Source organism: Denticeps clupeoides, chromosome 9 (genome assembly GCF_900700375.1).
Source record: "Denticeps clupeoides chromosome 9, fDenClu1.1, whole genome shotgun sequence".
Lineage (NCBI taxonomy): Eukaryota > Metazoa > Chordata > Actinopteri > Clupeiformes > Denticipitidae > Denticeps > Denticeps clupeoides.
Genome location: NC_041715.1, coordinates 1,693,047 through 1,718,090, shown reverse-complemented (window position 1 = coordinate 1,718,090; position 25,044 = coordinate 1,693,047). Strand labels below are relative to the sequence as shown.

Below are 25,044 nucleotides of genomic sequence, written 5' to 3'. Positions count from 1 at the left end.
GGACTAGAATTGCGTGCGGACAGTAAATCCCGCCAAGCCATATGTCAAACCGTGCGGAAGGAAAAGCCACACGACCTGACATGAAACCGTATCAGTGCAAATTCAGGCTTTGGGCCTGATCTCTCCGTTTTTTGTGTGTGTTTCAAGGTCTTGGTGTGGCGGCTACGAATGCAGGGTTTCCTGACCACTGTTGGTGATAGCGACACATCTAGTATGTCAGATCGTGAGACTCGTCTCACAAGCTCTGACAGCTACCCACAGGGAGCTGAAAAGTTCTTTCTCTGAACAACAGTAAACCCAGCTTTTTAAAATTTGGACCCGATGGGCGACCTACCAAAATAAACTATATGTCATACTGTGCGGATATTGCTGTTTCTGTGCATTTCACGGTCTAAGAGTGGCAGCCTTGAATGTAACACATGTTCTTTTTTGCCTTTTATCCGGGTTTTCCCAACCGACTCTCGGCGAGGGCTCTCCTGGACTCCTGGGCCGCTAGCTTCACCCTTTGGGAGCCAAAATGTATTCCCAGCACAATAGTTAATGGTCTGTCATACTGACAGGCCTAAATTATGATTTAAAAATGGAGAGAGACTATGAGAGACTTGTCAATAAAGACAAATACATTGGATGTGAAAACCAAAGAAAACCCAGATGACATTTACAGAACAGAACAGCATAAAACCACAGAGTGTCTCTGAGAACTTTATCAGCATTATTGAACAGGTTTGAGACAGTAATAAACAGGGTTAAATGTGAACAATTTTTAACAATCCGATGCTGCTTTTTATATTGAAGTACAAGAGTCAGTGAACTTCCATCAATTCTTTAATGGTGACTTTTTTTTTAAATGAAGCATCACAGCTGATCAGACACATGGTCGTCGTTCTGGACAGTAGAGGGGAGCAGAGACACCGTGACAGCTCCCCTTCATTTCTACACCTCATGCACAGAGATTACGGAATTATGGAATGTTTCCATAACATTTCATATAGATACGCGCATCTGGAATATATTAATGTGCACATTCTTAACGAAATTACGGGAATTCGGTAATTTTTTATAAATATATCCAGTGTATATCAGAGACCTCGACACTACTTCGCCATTGGCCCCGCAACACCAATCATCGCAAGGCGACACCGGCTCTGCTTGCCCATTGGTCCGCGGAACTGCCAGTCAGTGTTAGGGGCGGGGCCAGCGGTGGGGTCAGCGAGAGCGCGTCGCGTCGTGTCCTCTCCAGTGTCACACGAACGTCGTCGGTGAAAATGGGAATAAAAGCGTCCGTGAGCGCGCGCGGGACGAGGTAGGAGGACGTCGGTGACGTGACGCGACGCGACGTTGTTTTTTTTTTATCGTCGTTATTTTTTTTAAATCCCTGAATGGCTGAATGAATGGGAGGATGAAAGCGAGAGGAGGAGAGGAGGAGGGGAGGAGGGGGACGACAGGCCACCGCAAATCTGGGAGGTCACCGGTCACCGCGAGACGGACCTGACCCGCGCTGTCGTGCAGAATGGTGTCACCACGATGTCTGGTGGCTGTCGCCTCACGCCCCGTTCATCCTTCTGCGTTCATCCCACACCTCCCTAATCTATCTATCTATCTATCTATCTATCTATCTATCTATCTATCTATCTATCTATCTATCTATCTGTCTGTCTGTCTATTTTCTATCTATCTATCTATCTATCTATCTATCTATCTATCTATCTATCTATCTATCTATCTATCTATCTATCTATCTGTCTATTTCTATCTATCTATCTATCTATCTATCTATCTATTTTCTATCTATCTATCTATCTATCTATCTATCTATCTATCTATCTATCTATCTATCTATCTATCTATCTATTTTCTATCTATCTATCTATCTATCTATCTATCTATCTATCTATCTATCTATCTATCTATCTATCTATCTGTCTGTCTGTCTGTCTATCTGTCTATATCTATCTATCTATCTATCTATCTATCTATCTATCTATCTATCTATCTATCTATCTATCTATCTATCTATCTATCTATCTATCTATCTATCTATCTGTTTCAAGAGGCTTTTTCACCATTAAATCAGACTCATTATAATTATAATTATTATCATTAAAAATATATTTTGGTAAACCTTTACACCTAAAGGAACCGTGTAAAATCTCTCTCTCTCTCTCTCTCTCTCTCTCTCTCTCTTAATTAACGGTGCTACATTAGATGTGTAATTAGTTAATTGGAATGCATGATATTACTTCCTTCTGTCCTCACGTGTCTGTCCCTCAGCCTGTATAATTGCGCAATCACGCGTGTCCTTGGGGTGACATTGCCCTGAGTAGGTTGGCTCTGCGTTTCACCGAGGACGAGATGATGTTCTGTTACCAAGACGTTGGGGAGTGTGTGTGTGTGTGTGGTTTATATGGCGTGAGGATGAAGAGCTGGTACTGATCATGGAGGAACGGTGTCACCTGAACGTTCGCCTTTGATCAGCGTTTTCCAACGCAAGGCCGTTCTGTGGCGCCGTGCAGGAAGTGATGGGGACAGACGGGACTGACAGAGCAGCGGACGTGACGATTTCTCCCCATTCTGTTCTCCCCGCTGATGCAGGTCTTCGGTGAAGGTTCATGTTCTGCTGAATGACTGAGTCATGGCACAGTTTCCCTTTGGAGGTACAATAAACACACACACACACACACACACACTTCACATGTCATGTGCTATAACACAATCACAGCGCTATGACTAGTTAATAGTAGATTATGTCACATATTTGACATATTATTAATGCATTTCAGATCTGACGCGCTGTAGGAACCTGTTTCGTTTGCACCCGTTGATACGGTAACACGAATCGGCGTTCACCAGCTGTTCCTGCTTTTACTTTACCGTCCCGTCCCAGGGGGAATGGACGTCTGGGTCATCTCGTCAGATGAGCGGGCCAAACACGACCAGCAGTTCCTCGGCCTGTCCCCAACGCCGTCCGGCTACATCACAGGTCAGCACCGCGGAGAGACACGTTCACATTTATGGCGTTTGGCCGAGTGTCTTCCTCGTACCTTCAGAGATGGAGGGACCAGGCGAGCAGGACTGGAAGCTCGGAGAGTGTGAGGAGCAGTGTGAGGTATAATAAGGGCCCTGAGGTGATGGTTCGGATCTGATGCGGTGGAGCAGCTACTGGGAGCCAGGGGAGGGGACGTATCAGTGGGGTGGTGTGGAGAATTTGGGAAGGTGCTGCTGCGTTCTGTATGAGTTGTAGAGGCTGGATGGAAGTCAGAGGTCAACCTGCCAGAAGGGAGTTACAGTAGTCCAGTCGTGAGATTACTAGGGACTAAACAAGTATCTGGGTGGCCTGTGTTGACAGGGCGGAGCTGTCTGATATTGTGGAGAAGGAACCTACATGATGGGAACGATTGGTGATGTGAGTTGAGAAGGAGAGTTGATCGTCTACAGTTACTCCAAGATTCCTTGTAGAAGGAGAGATCTGTAGATATCCTGGTGAGGTGAACAATCTGCTGGAATGTTACTTCTGTTTTAGTGGGATTGAGTTTTAGATGATGGGCTGCTAGACAGTTAGACCTGCAGAGATTTTGGAAGCGGCATGTACATCTAATGGAGGAAAAGAGAAGATTACTTATGTGAGTTGTGTGTCGGCATAGTAACCCATGTGAGGAAATGACCTTCACTAAGTGACCTCATGTAGAGCGAGAAAAGGATAGGACCGAATGCTGAGTCCTGAGGGACACCAGTGGAGAGTCTGGATGAAGAACGTTTCATGGTAGGTGTCAAGGTATGAAGCAAACCATTGCCATGCTGAGCCCCAAATTCCAAGTGTCTTCAAGATGGACATGTAGCTTCTCAGTATCAGCCAGAAGGGCTGTAGTAGTTGTTCTACTGTGATAACTGATTCTAGAAACAGCGCTCAGGGACTTTAGAAAGGAATGGGAGGAGAGACACTGGTTGGTAGTTGTTGACGTCTGCAGGATCAGTGGTGGGTTCCTTGAAGGTTGGAAGAACCCTGGCTGTTTTAAAGACATGACCAGATGTAATTGAACCATTTATGATAAGGTCAGGCGAGATAGTTTGGAGCATTGTGGAGGGGATTGGATCCAGCGGACAGATGGTTGTATTGCCCGTAGATGTGATCTGGAGGATCTGAAGGAAGTTTTGAAAATTGTTCTAGGGCAGTTGGCGAGCCTTCAGAGGGTGGACTAGGGGTTGTGGTGGTGGAGAATGTCTGGCAGATTTGCTCAGTGTTGTCAAAATCTTCATGAGTTATGGAAGACGGAGCAGAGGGAGTTGGAGGGTTCAATAGAGATGCGAATATGTTGTGGAGTTTCCGAGGGTTGTGGGCCGGTGTTTCCAGGTCTGCTTTGTAGAAAGTAGATTTAGTGGAGTAGTTGCGTAGGAGTTTCTGATAATGCAAGCTGTGATTTCGTATATTTCCTCTCCGCTGCTCTTGGTTTCCTTGATTCTAGATTGTTCTCAGCTGTGTTTGCAGGTGTCAAGCTGCCCTGTTTGTGTCTGTTGTCGTTGGTTGGTGATGTTCTACCCTGTCCTGTGTTTTTGTGTTAAATCCACTGTCTCGTGCCTTCCTCACCATGTCCTGTAATTATTACTGACACCCAGATGATAAAGTTTAAAAATGTATTAAAAGGGGGAGGGGCCTGTGTGCATGATTGACAGCTCTCGCCACCCCTATTTCCTCATTCTGGAGGATTTTCTCTACTCTATTTTTTCTCTTCTTTACTTCTACAGGTGACCAGGGCAGGAACTTCTTCCTCCAGTCTGGCCTTCCGCCCCCCGTCCTGGCTCAGATATGGTGTGTAGTCGTCTTCATGGCTTTTACAAAACTGATTAGTCCGCTTCAGACCCGATTTTCTGTCCTGTATGTCTGTTGGATCTGGAGGAGGATGATGATGAAGTTGTATTTGAGGGGGTACAGTGAGTGGTTAATAGAATGTGTTACATTGAGACTGTGTGTTACTGTGTGTTACTGTGTGTGTGTTCAGGTACACATCCTGGCTTATGCAGCGGACAGAGTGTAAGCTCCTCTGTCTGTGAACCAGATTAGTGTTGGACCCACACGTCCGATGCTGTAATGCAGGCAGTGGGCCGTTCGTTTGTTGGTTCATTTGTTGGTTCGTTTGTTGGTTCGTTTGTTGGTTCGTTTGTTGGTTCGTTTGTGTTGAATCTGCTTTGGGGGCGTGTCCAGGGCGCTGGCCGACCTGAACAGCGACGGGAGGATGGACAGACACGAGTTCTCCATCGCCATGAAGCTGATCATGCTGAAACTGCAGGGCTTCCATCTGCCCCCCTCACTGCCCCCCTCCCTGAAACAGCCCCCCCTCCCGCGGCTGCCCCACACGCCCAGGGGTAAGATGCGGCAGAGGTCAAAGGTCACCTTTGTCCTATTGTAAAAATATGTAGAATATAATTGTTTTTTTACATTTAGAATGTTTAGATAAATATCCAATATACATATAGATACTTACGGATTTATTACAATTTTTGATTTTGAAATATATATCACATCACAGTAACATTTTCACATCACATTGTTCTCCAGGAGGGTCCCCTGTCTCAAGACTGGGCTTGTCGCCACCTTTCCCTCTGTCCACAGTTACTAATGGAGCTCCTTCAGTGATTCCACCAATCACAGAGCCTCCTCATACAGGTGCAGCATGATGCGGATGTGTGTATTTCTGTCGTTAATCATCGTCTTCTTTTCGTTTTGTGGTTTAGCGTTCAGTCACTCAGTTCAGATTTTGGAGACTCTCCCCAATTCTACGGTGTAACACTGGTTGTGAAAAATTCAAAATAATTCCAAATTATTCTAAATTCTAAATGTATGCGTTCTCAACTGCCTTGCCCCTCCGACTCGCCTCTCCGAGTCGAGACAGAAAAGCGAGACAGAGAAGTGAGACAGAAAAGAGAGTCTGAGAGGAGAGTCAAAGAAGCGACTCTCTGTCTCGCCTCTCTGACTCGCTTTTCTGATTGGACCCCACAGGTGTGAAGCCGTCGTCGCCTCGACTTCCCCACGGTGCTAAATCAGGGTTGGTGCCATTGTCGGAGCGACCCAGGTAATCTGGCCCGTCTCGCATAGCAACTCAACACACACACACACTCCGTCTGACCTGGACTCATTCTGCCCACACAGCTCTCCAGCGTCACCGCCGTCAGCAGACTGGGCCGTCCCACAGTCCTCACGCCTGAAGTACCGCCAGCTCTTCAACAGCCATGATAAACTGATGATCGGCCACCTCACAGGTGTGTGTGTGTGTGTGTGTGTGTGTGTGTGTTTGCTGAGGATCATTTTGCTCCTTTTTTTTGAGGAGCCGAATGTAATTGTAGGCCACAACAGTTTCTTTTACATTTCACTGTACTGCAGGGTACACCAGAACAAGGTCAAAGATCAGTGGTGCTGGTTGGCCTAGATGAAGAGCAAACCAAAGCAGTCAAAATAAAGATAAAATTGCAGTTATTGCCATTTTCATCTAAGCATAATATTTCTTTTACTCCACTAATACTTCTCTTTGAAATGGCAACTAATAATTTATTTACTTTGCTCTCTGACGTGTCAGAAGAAAGGCCTCAGTCAGAGAACTAAGCATGTGATCCCAGACTGCTGAAGCAATCGACTTGTTCAAACGATTGCATTAATCTGTCTTTTGACCTTAATCTGGTTATTCTGTGCGAGTCTCCTCAGGTGGTGCTGTCCATGGTCCTGCTTTTGGTGGAGGCCATGTCCATGGTGCTCATGGTGCTGCAGGCACAGCCTCCATTTTACAGCCTCCATTGCATCTCATGCACCCTGTGAAACTCTTAAAAAAAGAATTAAAGCTGATTAATTTTGGGAAACAAAGACTTTTTCTTACATTTAAACTTTTATAATTTATCAGACATGCTTATCCAGAGCGCTTTACAATCAGTAGTGACAGGGACAGTCCCCCTGGAGACACTCAGGGTTAATTGTTTCTTCTCTTTCTCTCTCTCTCTCTCTCTCTCTATAATATATATGTATTCTAAAATTCATACTTTATTTAATGAGAACCAAACTATATGGCCGGTAAAATGTACAAAAACATCTGACTGATACATGGACTGCTCAATGCATTCATAATTGATGAGGATGTAAATGACCACAGTGTGATATTTTATTGCAGTGGTGTGCTGTTCCAGCAGGAATCTTTTCTGAAACCTTATACGGAACGATGAGCAGCGCTTGTTTCCTCTCTGTGTTGCAGGAGCCCAGGCCAGAGCCGTCCTAATGCAGTCCAACCTGCCCCAGAGCCAACTAGCCACCATCTGGTCAGTCCTCCTCACATCTCGCTGCCTCCAAAATGCCATTTCTTCTTCTTTTTCTCTCGGCATATGCTGCATTAAATTTTGATGTTTTGTTCGTCAGCGTAGAGGAGCACTTATGTCAGATAAACGAGGGAGAAATGGACACTCTGGAGCAGGAGCATGCAGGATTATCACAATATCACACCTCTGTGCTGAGATTCTCAGTGCATTTACAGATTTTCATAAAGTGTGTTTCAGTAGCGCATTTCCATTAAACTAGGGAAACAGTTCCATTATAACATGCTGAGTAGGAAAAAGAGTCGAAATGTCGCCCGAATCTTACCAACTCTGACTCGTACGTTTAGGGATCTGTGTGATGTGGACAAAGATGGCCGACTCGCAGGGGAGGAGTTTATTTTGGCCATGCACCTGATTGACATGGCCATGACAGGCCAGCCCCTCCCACACACACTGTCCTCGGACCTGATCCCGCCCACGTTCCGGTCAGTGTCTCCTTGTGAATGGCCAGTTATTAGAGTTTCAGTGGGGTTTGGTTTTATTATTTTTTTTATTTGAATAAAATGTATTTAAATTAATTTTATTTTACTGTAGTAAAGGCAGCGCTGCTGTACCGCCCATTTCCAGTCAGACCCGGAGTCAGCAGCCACCTGTGGAGGATGTTGAGGACGAGGAGTGGGCTGAGAAAAAGCTTCCAGGTCAGAGGTCAACTAGTAGCGTTGATTTGGTCAACGATATTTCTTACATTAATATCTAATAGTGACTAATAGTCACGTTTAATAAAAACTAAAGACTAAAATGTCTCTGTATTTTAGTTTTACTGTATTGTCTGGGTTAAATAAAATTTCATTACAACAATAAGAGACTAAAACACAATTTATATAAATACCAACCCTATAACTAAAATAGTCATGGATAATTCTAATAAAATACTCAGACTTTTGGTGGACTCGACTAGATTAAAATGAGTGGACGTGACTGAGATTAATAAAGACAAAAATTACTAGACTAGACTAGATAGACTAGAGTAAAACTAGATAGACTAGAGTAAAACAGGCCGCCCAAGCTGACGTACAAGCCTCGCTTGATTTAAACCCCGCCCCCTAGTGACCCTGGAGGACAGGAAGCGGGAGAACTTCGAGCGAGGGAGCGCGGCGCTGGAGAAAAGGCGACAGGCACTGGAGGAGCAGCAGAGGGAGGAGCGGGAGAGGTGGGAGGCGCTGGAGAGAGAGGAGGCGGAGAGGAGGGAGCGCGAGAGGGCGGAGCAAGAGAGGCGTCGGCAGCAGGAGCTGGAGAAGCAGAGAGAGGAGGAGAGGCGGAGGGAGGAGCAGAGACGCAAGGAAATGGAGCAGCGAGAGGTGTGTAGTTTGTCTCTGCATGTTGAAAGTGAAAATTAATTGTGTAATTGTGCATTGTTTGTGTGTTTGTGTGTGTGTGTGTGTGTGTTAATTTGTCAGGCTGCCCAGCGGGAGGAGCTGTTTATTCAGCGCAGGAGAGAACAGCAGAGGGTGGCTGAGCTCAGGACACAGAGGAACACCCTGCAGAACCAACTTCAGGCCCTGGTAACATTCATCACACAGGCCACGCCCCCACACATTAATATTACATACAGGCCCCACCCCCAACTACTCCAAACATTTACATATACAGCATTTACCAGACGCCCTTATCCAGAGCGACTTACAATCAGTAGTTACAGGGACAGTCCCCCCCTGGAGACACTCAGGGTTCAGTGTCCTGCTCAGGGACACGATGGTAGTAAGTGGGGTTTGAACCTGGGTCTTCTGGTTCACTACTACCTAGTTTCCCACTAGGAAACTACCACCCTACAAAGACCACACCCTCAACATTCCTAGTACATAGGCCACATCCCCAGTTATTACCGTGACAGGCCAGATCTTGTGATGGATTTGTTCTGCGTTTTTTTTTTTGTTTCCTAGTGTGAGAAAAGGCATCTGCTGGAGGGGAAGCTGAAGGACGTCCGGTTCCGTCTCTCAGCGTGGAAAATAGAAATCGAGAACATCAACCAGACCCGCGAGCAGCGCATCACAGAGATCATTCACCTGCAGCAGCAGTTACAGGTTCACACGAACACAATAACATTTTTTTCAGATCTACTTTTTCATCAATAAAGTCAAACATATATTAATAAACATATATAATAATACAATCATTCTGTAGCACACATGCTGGTAGTAGGTTGTCTTTGTGTCACCTTCCTCCCTGCACACATCACATAAGATGACAGAGCAAGTTAATTACAAAAAAATAGCAGAAACGGAGAGAAAAACGACTTGACGACTTCTCTCAGGGGGCGTCAACTGGTGCCTCTGACATTGACGTGTGGACAAACATTTTTTTCTGTTAATACCTTGAGACACACACAAACACACATAAAGACACAATGATTGTCTGTATCTGTCCTGCAGGGGTGTCAGCAGTGGCTGGGGAGCCTGATCCCTGATAAACAGCATCTGAACGAGCAGCTCAGACACACGCAGCTCAACAGCCTACAGAGTGAGAACCCATCCATCCAGCCATCAATCTCACCGTTCCACCCGTCCATCTCACCATTCCACCCATCCATCTCATCATTCCACCCGTCCATCTCACCGTTCCACCCATCCATCTCATCATTCCACCCATCCATCTCATCATTCCACCCGTCCATCTCACCGTTCCACCCATCCATCTCATCATTCCACCTGTCCATCTCACCGTTCCACCTGTCCATCTCAACGTTCCTCCCATCCATCTCACCGTTCCACCCATCCATCTCACCGTTCCACCTGTCCATCTCACCGTTCCACTTGTCCATCTCACCGTTCCACCTGTTCATCTCAACGTTCAACCCATCCATCTCATCATTACACGCATCCATCCACCCATCCATCTCACCGTTTCACCTGTCCATCTCATCATTCCACCCATCCATCTCACCGTTCCACCCATCCATCTCACCGTTCCACCCATCCATCTCACCGTTCCACCTGTCCATCTCACCGTTCCACCCATCCATCTCACCGTTCCACCTGTTCATCTCAACGTTCAACCCATCCATCTCATCATTACACGCATCCATCCACCCATCCATCTCACCGTTTCACCTGTCCATCTCATCATTCCACCCATCCATCTCATCATTCCACCCATCCATCCACCCATCCATCTCACTGTTCCACCTGTCCATCTCATCATTCCACCCACCCATCTCACCGTTCCACCTAGCCATCTCATCATTCCACCGATCCATCTCACCAGTCCACCCATCCATTTCAGCGTTCCACCTGTCCATCTCAACGTTCCTCCCGTCCATCTCATCGTTCCACCCATCCATCTCACTGTTCCACCCATCCATCTCACCATTCCACCTGTCCATCTCAATGTTCCTCCCATCCATCTCATCGTTCAACCCATCCATCTCATCATTACACCCATCCATCCACCCATCCATCTCACCGTTCCACCTGTCCATCTCATCATTCCACCCACCCATCTCAGAGTGGTGGTAGCCTAGTGGGTAACACACTCGCCTATGAACCAGAAACCCCGGGTTCGAATCCCACTTACTACCATCGTGTCATCTCATCATTCCACCGATCCATCTCACCATTCCACCCATCCATCTCACCGTCCCACCTGTCCATCTCAACGTTCCTCCCTTCCATCTCATCGTTCCACCCATCCATCTCACTGTTCCACCCATCCATCTCACCATTCCACCTGTCCATCTCAGCATTCCACCCGTCCATCTCATCATTCCGCCCGTCCATCCACCCATCCATTGCACTGTTCCACCTGTCCATCTCAACGTTCCACCCGTCCATCTCACCGTTTCACCCATCCATCTCATCATTCCACCCATCCATCTCACCGTTCCACCTGTCCATCTCAACGTTCCTCCCTTCCATCTCATCGTTCCACCCATCCATCTCACTGTTCCACCCATCCATCTCACCATTCCACCTGTCCATCTCAATGTTCCTCCCATCCATCTCATTGCTCCACCCATCCATCTCACTGTTCCACCTGTCCATCTCAGCATTCCACCTGTCCATCTCATCATTCTGCCCGTCCATCCACCCATCCATTGCACTGTTCCACCTGTCCATCTCAACGTTCCACCCGTCCATCTCACCGTTTCACCCATCTATCTCATCATTCCACCCATCCATCTCACCGTTCCACCTGTCCATCTCAACGTTCCTCTCATCCATCTCAACGTTCCACCCATCCATCTCATCATTCCACCCATCCATCTCATCATTCCACCCGTCCATCTCACCGTTCCACCCATCCATCTCATCATTCCACCCATCCATCTCATCATTCCACCCGTCCATCTCACCGTTCCACCCATCCATCTCATCATTCCACCTGTCCATCTCACCGTTCCACCTGTCCATCTCAACGTTCCTCCCATCCATCTCACCGTTCCACCCATCCATCTCACCGTTCCACCTGTCCATCTCACCGTTCCACTTGTCCATCTCACCGTTCCACCTGTTCATCTCAACGTTCAACCCATCCATCTCATCATTACACGCATCCATCCACCCATCCATCTCACCGTTTCACCTGTCCATCTCATCATTCCACCCATCCATCTCACCGTTCCACCCATCCATCTCACCGTTCCACCCATCCATCTCACCGTTCCACCTGTCCATCTCACCGTTCCACCCATCCATCTCACCGTTCCACCTGTTCATCTCAACGTTCAACCCATCCATCTCATCATTACACGCATCCATCCACCCATCCATCTCACCGTTTCACCTGTCCATCTCATCATTCCACCCATCCATCTCATCATTCCACCCATCCATCCACCCATCCATCTCACTGTTCCACCTGTCCATCTCATCATTCCACCCACCCATCTCACCGTTCCACCTAGCCATCTCATCATTCCACCGATCCATCTCACCAGTCCACCCATCCATTTCAGCGTTCCACCTGTCCATCTCAACGTTCCTCCCGTCCATCTCATCGTTCCACCCATCCATCTCACTGTTCCACCCATCCATCTCACCATTCCACCTGTCCATCTCAATGTTCCTCCCATCCATCTCATCGTTCAAACCCATCCATCTCATCATTACACCCATCCATCCACCCATCCATCTCACCGTTCCACCTGTCCATCTCATCATTCCACCCACCCATCTCAGAGTGGTGGTAGCCTAGTGGGTAACACACTCGCCTATGAACCAGAAACCCCGGGTTCGAATCCCACTTACTACCATCGTGTCATCTCATCATTCCACCGATCCATCTCACCATTCCACCCATCCATCTCACCGTCCCACCTGTCCATCTCAACGTTCCTCCCTTCCATCTCATCGTTCCACCCATCCATCTCACTGTTCCACCCATCCATCTCACCATTCCACCTGTCCATCTCAGCATTCCACCCGTCCATCTCATCATTCCGCCCGTCCATCCACCCATCCATTGCACTGTTCCACCTGTCCATCTCAACGTTCCACCCGTCCATCTCACCGTTTCACCCATCCATCTCATCATTCCACCCATCCATCTCACCGTTCCACCTGTCCATCTCAACGTTCCTCCCTTCCATCTCATCGTTCCACCCATCCATCTCACTGTTCCACCCATCCATCTCACCATTCCACCTGTCCATCTCAATGTTCCTCCCATCCATCTCATTGCTCCACCCATCCATCTCACTGTTCCACCTGTCCATCTCAGCATTCCACCTGTCCATCTCATCATTCTGCCCGTCCATCCACCCATCCATTGCACTGTTCCACCTGTCCATCTCAACGTTCCACCCGTCCATCTCACCGTTTCACCCATCTATCTCATCATTCCACCCATCCATCTCACCGTTCCACCTGTCCATCTCAACGTTCCTCTCATCCATCTCAACGTTCCACCCATCCATCTCATCATTCCACCCATCCATCTCATTGTTCCACCTGTCCATCTCAACGTTCCACCCGTCCATCTCATTTTTACGCCCGTCCATCCACCCATCCATCGCACTGTTCCACCTGTCCATCTCAACGTTCCATCCATCCATCTCACCGTTCCACCCGTCCATCCACTCATCCATCTCACTGTTCCACCCGTTCATTTCATCATTCCACCCATTCATCCAGTCATCCATCTCACCGCTCCAACCGTCCATCTCATCGTTTCTCCCGTCTATCTCATCATTCGTCTGTCCATCTCACCGTTCCACCCGTCTGTCCATCCATCTGCCCTGTTTCCTGTTTTATTTGCACTTTAACAATAAAATGATCGAAATCCACCTAAGTAGATATCAGGGCTGATTGTGTCTGGTTTACTCGACTGTTTGTGCTGGATTTTCCAGACAACACGCTAGTGATGCTGCAGAAAGCGGTGGAGCTCAAGCTCTCATCGCGGCAACACCTGTGCGATCAGCTGGAGACGGTGGAGCACGAGACCCGCTCTAAGTTGCTAGAGATCGAGGCCTTCAACACCCAGCTGAAGGAGTTACGCGAGATCCACAGCAGGCAGCAGAGGACGAGGGAGCAGCGCCTGGCTCCTGCAGTGCCCCCTCTGGCCTGGATGAAGCGAGTGTCTGAGGAGGCGGAGCGGCTCGCCGACCTGCACTTTATACAACAGCCCGAACCCGGCACACCGCCAGCTCAGTCGACCTGTGAGTTTTTACACTCACGAATCCTCTGCTCTTTATTAACTATGTTAATTACCGCAGTAACTAAAGAAAATAAAGACAGGAACTTGTCCAAGTGAATGAGAAGAGAATAACGGGAATAACCATTCAAATGTCATTAAAGTTTGCCGACTCCTGGGGCAGTGGTGGCCTAGCGGCTTAGAAAGTAACTACTGATTGCGGGTTCAAACCCTGAACTGCCAAGTTGCCACTGAGGTCCCCTTGATGAAGGTACAGCATTTACAGCATTTACCAGACGCCCTTATCCAGAGCGACTTACAGTCAGTAGTGACAGGGACAGTCCCCCCCTGGAGACACTCAGGGGTAAGTGTCTTGCTCAGGGATACAATGGTAGTAAGTTGGGTTCGAACCTGGGTCTTCTGGTTCATAGGCGAGTGTGTTACCCACTAGGCAACTACCGCCCTTTATACTACCTATTTACCCACTAGGCTACTACCACCCTCTATACTACCTAGTTACTCACTAGGCTACTACCACCCTCTATACTACCTAGTTACCAACTAGGCTACTACCACCCTCTATACTACCTAGTTACTCACTAGGCTACTACCACCCTCTATACTACCTAGTTACCCACTAGGCTACTACCACCCTCTATACTACCTAGTTACTCACTAGGCTACTACCACCCTCTATACTACCTAGTTACCCATTAGGCTACTACCACCCTCTATACTACCTAGTTACTCACTAGGCTACTACCACCCTCTATACTACCTAGTTACCCATTAGGCTACTACCACCCTCTATACTACCTAGTTACTCACTAGGCTACTACCACCCTCTATACTACATAGTTACCCACTAGGCTACTACCACCATCTATACTACCTAGTTACCCACTAGGCTACTACCACCCTCTATACTACCTAGTTACCCACTAGGCTACTACCGCCCTCTATACTACCTAGTTACCCACTAGGCTACTACCGCCCTCTATACTACCTAGTTACTCACTAGGCTACTACCACCCTCTATACTACATAGTTACCCACTAGGCTACTACCACCATCTATACTACCTAGTTACCCACTAGGCTACTACCACCCTCTATACTACCTAGTTACCCACTAGGCTACTACCGCCCTCTATACTACCTAGTTACCCACTAGGCTACTACCGCCCTCTATACTACCTAGTTACCCTCTAGGCTACTACCGCCCTCTATACTACCTAGTTACTCACTAGGCTACTACCGCCCTCTATACTACCTAGTTACTCACTAGGCTACTACCACCCTCTATACTACCTAGTTACCCACTAGGCTACTACCACCCTCTATACTACCTAGTTACTCACTAGGCTACTACCACCCTCTATACTACCTAGTTACCCATTAGGCTACTACCACCCTCTATACTACCTAGTTACTCACTAGGCTACTACCACCCTCTATACTACCTAGTTACCCATTAGGCTACTACCACCCTCTATACTACCTAGTTACTCACTAGGCTACTACCACCCTCTATACTACATAGTTACCCACTAGGCTACTACCACCATCTATACTACCTAGTTACCCACTAGGCTACTACCACCCTCTATACTACCTAGTTACCCACTAGGCTACTACCGCCCTCTATACTACCTAGTTACCCACTAGGCTACTACCGCCCTCTATACTACCTAGTTACTCACTAGGCTACTACCACCCTCTATACTACATAGTTACCCACTAGGCTACTACCACCATCTATACTACCTAGTTACCCACTAGGCTACTACCACCCTCTATACTACCTAGTTACCCACTAGGCTACTACCGCCCTCTATACTACCTAGTTACCCACTAGGCTACTACCGCCCTCTATACTACCTAGTTACCCTCTAGGCTACTACCGCCCTCTATACTACCTAGTTACTCACTAGGCTACTACCGCCCTCTATACTACCTAGTTACTCACTAGGCTACTACCACCCTACCACAACCGTCCCCACACACTGCTCCCCGGGCGCCTGTCATGGCTGTCACTAAGGGTGATGTGAAAGTGAAGTGATTGTCATTGTGAAACACAGCAGCACAGCACATGGTGACACTGTGAAGTGTGGGTGCCCGGGGAGCAGTGTGTGGGGATGGAGCTTTGCTAGGCCACCACTACTTTGGTTATATGGGAAGGTGAACAGAAAACTGATATCTGAATTTTCAGATTATGTTTTTTTAGGTTAGTTTAGGTTTTATCTCTTTTTTTGCGCTAAGTGGCTATGGTTAAATACAGAGGACACATTTTGTTATGTCAATGTGTGCTGTGCTGGATTGTGTCATAATGACTAAAGCCATCTCTTTCACCTTCCTGCAAAGTTTTCTCCTCAGGATCAATAAATTGGGACACGGGAATGTTATAATTGCTAGTGAGGCAATTTCGTTTTAAAAGACTGAATTAAGCATCTTAATGATGATCCATTTAAATACTATACATTAGAACTGGCGCTAAGTGCAGCATTACATGCACGACATGGGGCTTGTTCACCAGTGTAAGGCATGTCATCCTAACCAGTAGTTTTCTGTATCTTGAGGAAGAGAAACTATCCATTTTGTTGGTACTTCTGACACCCAGAACACAATCTTCAATGATGTTTTTACAAAGGGACTTTCAGTTATTATCATTCTGGATGCTTTAAACCAATGCCAGTCCAGCATCATTAACGTGTTTCTATATATTTATGTAAATCCTGAAGACGTATTTCACCTTAAACCATCACACAAGCCCCATGCTTTGTGCTTCCTGCTGTGCTTAGTGCCAAGTTGAAAAATAGTCCTCACTCTGTTCAAAAGCTTGTATTTTATTTTGAATAAATTTTTTCTGTCTCTTACAGTGGCTGGTATCACTCAGGATAAGGTCAGGGTTGTTTCCTTCAGAGCTTTATACCCCTTCAATGCCCGGAGTCAAGATGAGATTTCCATCCAGCCTGGTGACATCATCACGGTGTGTGTAGAACCTTCCACCAGTACACTTTCAGAATCATAGTTGCATGTATGAGCCTATGAACTGTTTGGCTTTTGCTTTGTTCTGTTGTTTTGTTCTTAGGTCAAAGTGGATTTGGTAAGTTCAGTAAGCTTCGCTCCTGCTTGTCAGTCTAGGTGTATGATCATCAGTTTATAAAAAATGAACAAGTGTAGAAATCAGGAGTGGTTGCCCTGGTCCGCTCAGGTGGATGAGGATCACGTTGGGGCCATGGGTTGGTTGGACGGCGAACTGAAGGGGAAAACAGGCTGGTTCCCTGCAAACTACACCGAGAGGCTCCCTGATGGTGATGTCCCTCCGGAACTGAGGTCAGTTTTTCTGCGACAAGTCCTCCCAGATCACACAGCCTCCAATAACATTTTACATTTACAGCATTTACCAGACGGCCTTATCCAGAGCGACTTACACTTAGTAATTACAGGGACAGTTCCCCCCTGGAGACACTCAGGGTTAAGTGTCTTGCTCAGGGACACGATGGTAGTAAGTGGGGTTTGAACCTGGGTCTTCTGGTTCATAGGCGAGTGTGTTACCCACTAGGCTACTACCACCCAATAAGTCTTCCAAAAGGCCGTATGCCATTAAATTCATTTTAAAAACATGTTTTGGTACTTACTACGTCGTCAGAGGGCTTCATATGAAATAAAATTAGGTCTCTAATAAGCAGTGATGGGAATACCGGTGTTACCATACCGGTGTTACGACCAGCCACAGGAGCAGAAAAGCTTTTTCTCTTCTTTGGCGAGGGGATGAGACAACCGCCATGATGATGATGATTGTCTAAGGTCGAGTAAAACTTCACGGTAAAATTAAGTCTCATCGTATCATGCTTCACCAAAAGTAGCGACCAAGAATGTGGAAGTCGATAGCCAGTTGCAGATGGAGGTGCAAAGCCAGTTGCGGTCGGCGTGAGCTCCGCCCACGGCGGAGGAGGCGGAGCCACGGAACAGGGCTGAAACGATTATTCGAATGATTCGATTACAAAAAATGTTCGAGGAAAATTCTTTGCCTCAAGGCTTCGTTTAATTTAATTCGTCACCAAAGTCCATCTATTATCGTATCGCTCCCACGGAGCTACGCAGTGCGGAGCTATGCAGTGCAGAGCTATGCAGTGCAGAGCTATGCAGAACCGGTATCATTGTTCTACACGGACTGTTTTAACTGAAGCGCATTTCAAAGATTTAAGGAGGCGTGATTTATTGGTGGAAAAAGAAGATATCGGTGTGCGTAAAAGGCATAAAATGTCTGAAGTGTGGGACCATTTTACGCTGCGTAAGGTGGACAACGTAGTGCCGTGTATACATTGTAAAACGGACCTGGTTTACCATAAAAGTACTTCGTCAAAACTACGGCACCTGAACCGAACAAATCCTCACGTAAACCACACTTCTCCAAGCGACTCAGCTTCTACAAGGTTTCGTATTTTTATGATTGCTAACTAACATTTTTTGCACATAACATTAAACATTCTATCTACCTCATCTGGATACAACTGGAAACTGAACTGTATTGTTTAAGTTGGATTATTAGTAATACTTGAATTATTTATTTATATATATATTTTTACTATTTTTCTCTTTATTATCAGATGGGGTATAGCAGGGGGTTCACCCATTTTCCTTTGTTAAATTAAAATAAAACTAAGGACAATAGTTTCATTTTTTTTTTTCATGTACATCATGGATGTTTCACAGAAAGGTTGATTAAATGGGCTTAGTTCTGGAGCCAGTAACCCAAAGGTTTTAAGATTTGATCTAATAAAAAAATAATAATAATTGTGAGGAATAATTGCTTGCTCATTTTAAGAGGATTTTCATGTTGCATAACACACTATTGATAGAGTTGTTTAAAAATGCAAAAGTATGATTTGTCTGATTTCTCGATTAATCGATGAAAAAAATGACAGAATACTCCATTAAAAAATATTCAATAGTTGCAGAACTACCACGGAATCCACATTTATGACATATTTAAACATTTTAAGTTACTTTCACAATACTGTAATTCACTTACTTTTTGAAAGAAGAAACTAGTAAACATAACTAATTACTTTATGAAAGAAGTAACTAGTTAACATCACTAATTACTTTATGAAAGAAGTAACTTGTAAACATCACTAATTACCTTTTGAAAGAAGTATCTAACTAATTACTTTATGAAAGAAGTAACTAGTAAACATCACTAATTACTTTTTGAAAGAAGAAACTAGTAAACATAACTAATTACTTTATGAAAGAAGTAACTAGTAAACATCACTAATTACTTTTTGAAGGAAGAAACTAGTAAACATAACTAATTACTTTATGAAAGAAGTAACTAGTAAACATCACTAATTACTCTATGAAAGAAGTAACTAACTAATTACTTTATGAAAGAAGTAACTAGTAAACATAACGAATTACTTTATGAAAGAAGTAACTTGTAAACATAACTAATTACTTTATGAAAGAAGTAACTAGTAAACATCACTAATAACTTTATGAAAGAAGTAACTAGTAAACATAACGAATTACTTTATGAAAGAAGTAACTTGTAAACATAACTAATTACTTTATGAAAGAAGTAACTAGTAAAATCACTAATTACTTTATGAAAGAAGTAACTAGTAAACATAACGAATTACTTTATGAAAGAAGTAACTTGTAAACATAACTAATTACTTTATGAAAGAAGTAACTAGTAAACATCACTAATTACTTTATGAAAGAAGTAACTAGTAAACATAACTAATTACTTTATAAAAGTCATATTCCCAACACTTCAATAAATGCCCAGGCTGCTATTAGAGGTTTTTAAAGGTTAGAACGTCTCATGTTATTATAGTTATTTTGTGTTTGTGTGTGTGTGTTTTTCCCAGGCCATCCACTCCCTCCTCTTCATCCTCTTCATCGTCCTCTTCATCAACTGCATCTAAGCCATCGGCCAGCGTTGCTTCCACTGAAGGCTTCCAAGCCACGCCCACAGAGGCCAGACAGGCCCCGCCTCCCATCCCTGTGGACTCCACCCCCCCCCCCTGCACCTACCTCCACCGAGTGGGCAGATTTCAGCTCTGCGTGAGTAGTGACGGCTGGACGTGTGGCCGCCACGGCCCGCCGCGGTTTTATTTTAACTCTGTACTCATCGTCTGCGTTCCAGTTGGGCGTCGGTTGAGAAGGGCGAGCCTGACGGCCCGGACCCCTGGCCGTCCCAGCCCGGCCTGCCAGCGGCCAGCAGGGGGCGGCCTCTGCACCAGAGATCGGCCTTCACCCGAGCGACGGTCAACGCCGCCATTCCGTCGCCAGTTCCAGGACAGGTATGGACGAAAAGAAGCACCGAGCAGAGCAGCTACGTAGCCGGGGTGGTCAGAACATGTCTCTGCTTCAGGGTCAGAGGGCAGAGGGCGTGTGTGTGGAGGCGCTGTACGGGTGGCGGGGGAAGCAGGGGAACCACCTGAGCTTCAGTAAAGGGGCGCTGATCCGGCTGCTGGAGCTGCAGGACATGTGGTGCTTCGGCGAGCTGCAGGGGCGCAGGGGCTGGTTCCCCAAATCCTACGTCAAGCTCATCCCCTCCAGGTCTGTGTGTGAGTGTGTGTGTGTGTTTCACACTCGTGTCCATCTGTGAGGGCTTTTTGTAATTTTTTTTTTTTTTTTTTTTTTTTTACATCTTAGCTCTGAGGTTGCAGCATCTGAGCCGTCCTGCATGAAGAAGGACGGTTCTTCTCCGTCCAGATGCACAGACGCTGAAGAAGGTGAATCCCATTATCCCGTGCCGGGTAACATTTACATTTACATTTACATTTACGGCATTTGGCAGGCGCCCTTATCCAGAGCTCCTTGAAACATGCTTCAATGTCACCATGGATGAAGTGGTCAGTTCTGGTTCACTAGGACCCCCAACTATGAATACAATCTTTTTATTCACTCGGTTCTAGTTTCTATATAGAAGTCAGACAAGAAGAAGGTTACAAGTTTGTAGGCCAGCATCAGTATTTGGAACCTGATGGGTGCAGCTACTGGGAGCCGGTGGAGGGAACGTAGCAGAGGGGCGGTGTGGAGAACTTGGGAAGGTTGAAGATCAGTCGTGCTGCTGTGTTTTGTATGAGTTGTCGGATGGTACATAGTGGTAGACCAGGTAACACACTCAACCATGAACCAGAAGTCCCAGGTTCGAACTGCACTTACAGCCATCGTGACAGGACACTTAAACCTGAGTGTCTCCAGGGGGGGACTGTCCCTGTCACTACTGTCTTTGACCTACAGTGCCGTCCTCATCCTCTATGTCCCAGAATTCGTTGCGCTGTTCACGTACGAGAGTGCTGAGCCAGGCGACCTCAGCTTCCAGAAGGGCGATGTCATCGCCGTGCTGAAGAGGGAGGGGGACTGGTGGACGGGCGCCGTCAGGGACAAAACGGGCGTTTTCCCCTCCAACTACGTCAGGGCGAAAGACGGCAAGGTGACTGACAGATGATCATTTGCCAGCGATTGTGATAGAAAGTGATGCTGATTTGTGTCTTTAGCTGGAATGTGTGTGTGTGTTACTGCTAAACCCTTTTTATAATGATCTCTCAGGGACAGGGTCCCTCAGGGAGGCCGGGCGTGGCAGGACAGAAGCTCGGTGAGCACTTCATACATTACTGGAGACAACACAGGAAGTAGAATTATTTCTAATATACGTGAACCTTTTCGACGTGGCCCCGTAAAACTTCAGAAGTGAAGTGATTGTCACTTGTGATACACAGCAGCACAGCACACGGTGCACACAGTGAAATTTGTCCTCTGCATTTAACCGTCACCCTGAGTGAGCAGTGGGGACCATGACAGGCGCCCGGGGAGCAGTGTTTGGGGACTTTGCTCAGTGGCACCTCGGCGGATCGTGATTCGAACCGGCAACCTTCTGATTACGGGGCCACTTCCTTAACCGCTAGGCCACCGCTGCCCAAGTTACCTGAAGGTTACTGCTTCGAATCCCGAGCCGCCAAGGTGCCACTGAGGTCCCCTTGATGAAGGTACCGTCCCCACACGCTGCTCCCCAGGCGCCTGTCATGGTGCCCACTGTCACCAAGGGTGACGGTTAAATACAGAGGACACGTTTCACCGTGTCACCGTGTGCTGTGCTGCAGTGTTTCACAATGTCAGTCACTTCACTTTCTGATATTATTCCCGCTTGGCCCCGCCCCCTCCACCTAGAACTGGCGCAGGCCATCGCCCCCTACACAGCCACTGGAGTGGAGCAGCTCTCTCTGTTGCCGGGGCAACTTGTCTGTGTCCGGAAGAAGAACCCCGAGGGCTGGTGGGAGGGGGAGTTGCAGGTATACACACCTGTACACACACACACACACACACACATATTCCTACGTAACACGTTTACTCTGAATCTCGTCTTCACAGACGCAGGGAAAGAAGCGCAGGATTGGCTGGTTTCCCGCCAATTATGTCAAGCTTCTGAACAGCCATGGCAGTGTGGCGACGCCCCCTGAGAGCACCTCCCCCAGCCTACAGACGGCTAAATCCGGTAAATACGCGCCAGGGCAGATTCTCTCTCTCTCTCTGGGAAAGAGAGATAAAATATATCATTTATACACAACGAGGTCACGTTCATTCAAACTGTGAGTTGTGTAATTTCACATTCACATCATCTTCATTTAATTCATTTTATTTATTGAAAAAATAAAATACCGTAACACAAGTCATGCAGGTAGAAAACAATCTGGCGCTTTAACAGCATGAATATCTTTCGGTCAGTGTGCCAGGTGGTGAGTCTGTACGAATACTCGGCGCAGAACGATGATGAGCTGCCCTTCGGGAAAGGTCAGGTCATTAACGTGCTGAGCACGGAGGATCCTGATTGGTGGAAGGGGGAGCTGAATGGATCCGTGGGCCTTTTCCCGGCCAATTACGTCAAAGTGGTGACGGACATGGACTCCTGCCAGCAACGTGAGCACACACACAAACACACACACACGCACACATAAACAAACACAAATACACACATAAACACACACACAAATAATCACATACACACAAACACACACACAGAGAAACACAATCACACACAAATAAACACATAAAAACACGCACACACATACACGCAAACACATATACACACACCGAAACACAAAAACACACATAAACACATACACACACACACACACACACACACACAAGCACACACAAATACACACATAAACACATACACACAAATACACACTCACACACAGTGCCAGTGTTGTATAATAAATTATTCTTTGTTTTCCACCTATGGACCATAACCCATTTCTCTGCATGTGTGTGTGTGTGTGTGATGCAGGAAGGGAAGGTGTGTGTAAACCCAACCCCTAGGACAGAAACGCTGACCCACGACCTGAAGATATGCAACGTGTTCCTTTCTTTTTTTTATCCTTCATTACTTTGCATTTGTTGAAGTTCTGTCCTTTTGTTCCTCTTCCTTTTTATGAATATTATTTTGCTTCCGTGTTTTAGTTCATGTAGTAAAATCTCACTGTGCTCCCGGAGACAGGTTGCCAGTAAGCAATGGAAATTTAAAAGAGCCTTTTAAATTTCTGCATAAAAAAGAATCCATGTCAGCCCACAGTAGATGTAGTGTAATCGAGTGTGTGTGCGTGTGTGTGTGTGTGTGTGTGTGTGTGCATATTTTCCTCGTGACTCTGGGATTATTTTTTTGTTCGTTGGGACTCAACTCAAGTTGTAGCGACGAGCGAAGGAGGATCAGCCGGGATGCCGGAATCGTCCGAATCCCTGAGCAGGAAGAGGCACTGTGACAAATTCCGTCCGTTCTCCGTCCCCGCCAGCGGACGACGGGTCCATCTACTGGTGCTGTGGTCGAACGAGACGTTCCATTTTTATTACCAACCTTTCAAAAGCGGGGTTTTTAAATCCCGCTGCTGCATGTTGTTTCATTAAAACCCGGCGGCCTGTTCTCGTGCTCTGTTTGGGGTGAAAGGTCGAGATCTTCCTGATCTCGTCTCTCATAGGACAGCCGTGACCTTTGGATTAAAGTGTACAAAAAAAAGTGAGAAATACTGCTGTGTAAAAAAAAAAAACGAACAGGCATGAGCATAGATGTGACGTGAGGACGAGACAGGTTCTGGCGATTTTTATCAGTTTGTCCTGGACTGTCCTGTCTTTGCAGAATCCTAATAAAATGGCCATCATATCAGTTCTGACCCCTGACCCCACGTGTGTGACTCTCTTTGACCGACATGCTTCGCATCGCATCAATTCGATCAGCGTATTGTTTAAACTGAGGGTCATAGTGGTAATTTTTTCAGTGAATCTGAATATTCTGGGGGTAGTGGTGGCCTAGCGGTTAAGGAAGTGGCCCCGTAATCAGAAGGTTGCCGGTTCGAATCCTGATCTGCCAAGGTACCACTGAGCAAAGCACCATCCCCACACACTGCTCCCCGGGCGCCTGTCATGGCTGCTCACTGCTCACTCAGGGTGATTTCACTGTGTGCAACGTGTGCTGTGCTGCTGTGTATCACATGTGACAATCACTTCACTTTACTTAATATGGGTTAGGAACCATTGCGGGAATCAGATGGCGGGATCTACAGATTTCCCTGCACACGCTAAAAACTTGGTTTGAAAACTGCATTGCTACCAGGTGGTAGTAGCCTATTGGGTAACACACTTGCCTATTAACCAGAAGACCCAGGTTCAAATCCCACTTACTACCATTGTGTCCCTGAGCAAGACACTTAAACCCTCAGTGTCTCCAGGGGGGGACTGTCCCTGTAACTACTGACTGTAAGTCGCTCTGGATAAGGACGTCTGGTAAATGCTGTAAATGTACCAGACCTGGAGAAGACACTGTCTGAGGCAGGCATACGTCTCAGGGGACACTGGTGATCCAGCAGTTAAGGAAGCAGCCCGTTGTAAGAAGGTTGCCTTGATGAAGGTCCTGTCCCCACACGCTGCTCCCCGGGTACCCGTCATGGTGCCCACTGCTCACCAAGGGTGATGGTTAAATACAGAGGACACATGTCACTGTGTGCTGTTTGTCGCTGCAGGTGCATTGTGGGAAGTGAGCGCTGACGCCTTCATCGCGTTTGTTCATTTACATTTACAGCATTTACCAGACGCCCTTATCCAGAGCGACTTACAATCA

At 46.6% G+C, this 25,044-nt stretch overlaps 1 protein-coding gene across 1 annotated transcript; it reads left to right on the top strand.

Annotated features, from left to right (window-relative positions):
- The first annotated feature begins 1,186 nt into the window (after positions 1-1,186).
- LOC114797401 (intersectin-1-like) lies at positions 1,187-20,222 on the top strand. Its single transcript, XM_028992349.1, has 21 exons — positions 1,187-1,303; positions 2,593-2,654; positions 2,885-2,980; positions 4,741-4,804; positions 5,198-5,358; positions 5,552-5,659; positions 5,993-6,065; positions 6,143-6,252; positions 7,230-7,293; positions 7,635-7,772; positions 7,882-7,985; positions 8,395-8,645; positions 8,745-8,849; positions 9,228-9,368; positions 9,717-9,804; positions 13,631-13,939; positions 16,793-16,902; positions 17,005-17,019; positions 17,128-17,249; positions 19,796-19,991; positions 20,074-20,222. The coding sequence occupies exons 2-21, from the start codon at positions 2,633-2,635 to the stop codon at positions 20,086-20,088; spliced, it is 2,292 nt and encodes a 763-aa protein (XP_028848182.1). The 5' UTR covers positions 1,187-1,303; positions 2,593-2,632; the 3' UTR covers positions 20,089-20,222.
- The last annotated feature ends 4,822 nt before the right edge of the window (positions 20,223-25,044 follow it).

What these genes read in the sequence shown, in the direction of transcription:
- LOC114797401 (XM_028992349.1), top strand. Translation starts at nt 2,633, where the DNA reads ATGGCACAGTTTCCCTTTGGAG. An exon ending in CCCGTCCTGGCTCAGATATG is followed by an intron (nt 4,805 to 5,197) that starts GTGTGTAGTCGT and finishes GGGCGTGTCCAG; the next exon opens with GGCGCTGGCCGACCTGAACA. An exon ending in GCAGCTCAACAGCCTACAGA is followed by an intron (nt 9,805 to 13,630) that starts GTGAGAACCCAT and finishes TGGATTTTCCAG; the next exon opens with ACAACACGCTAGTGATGCTG.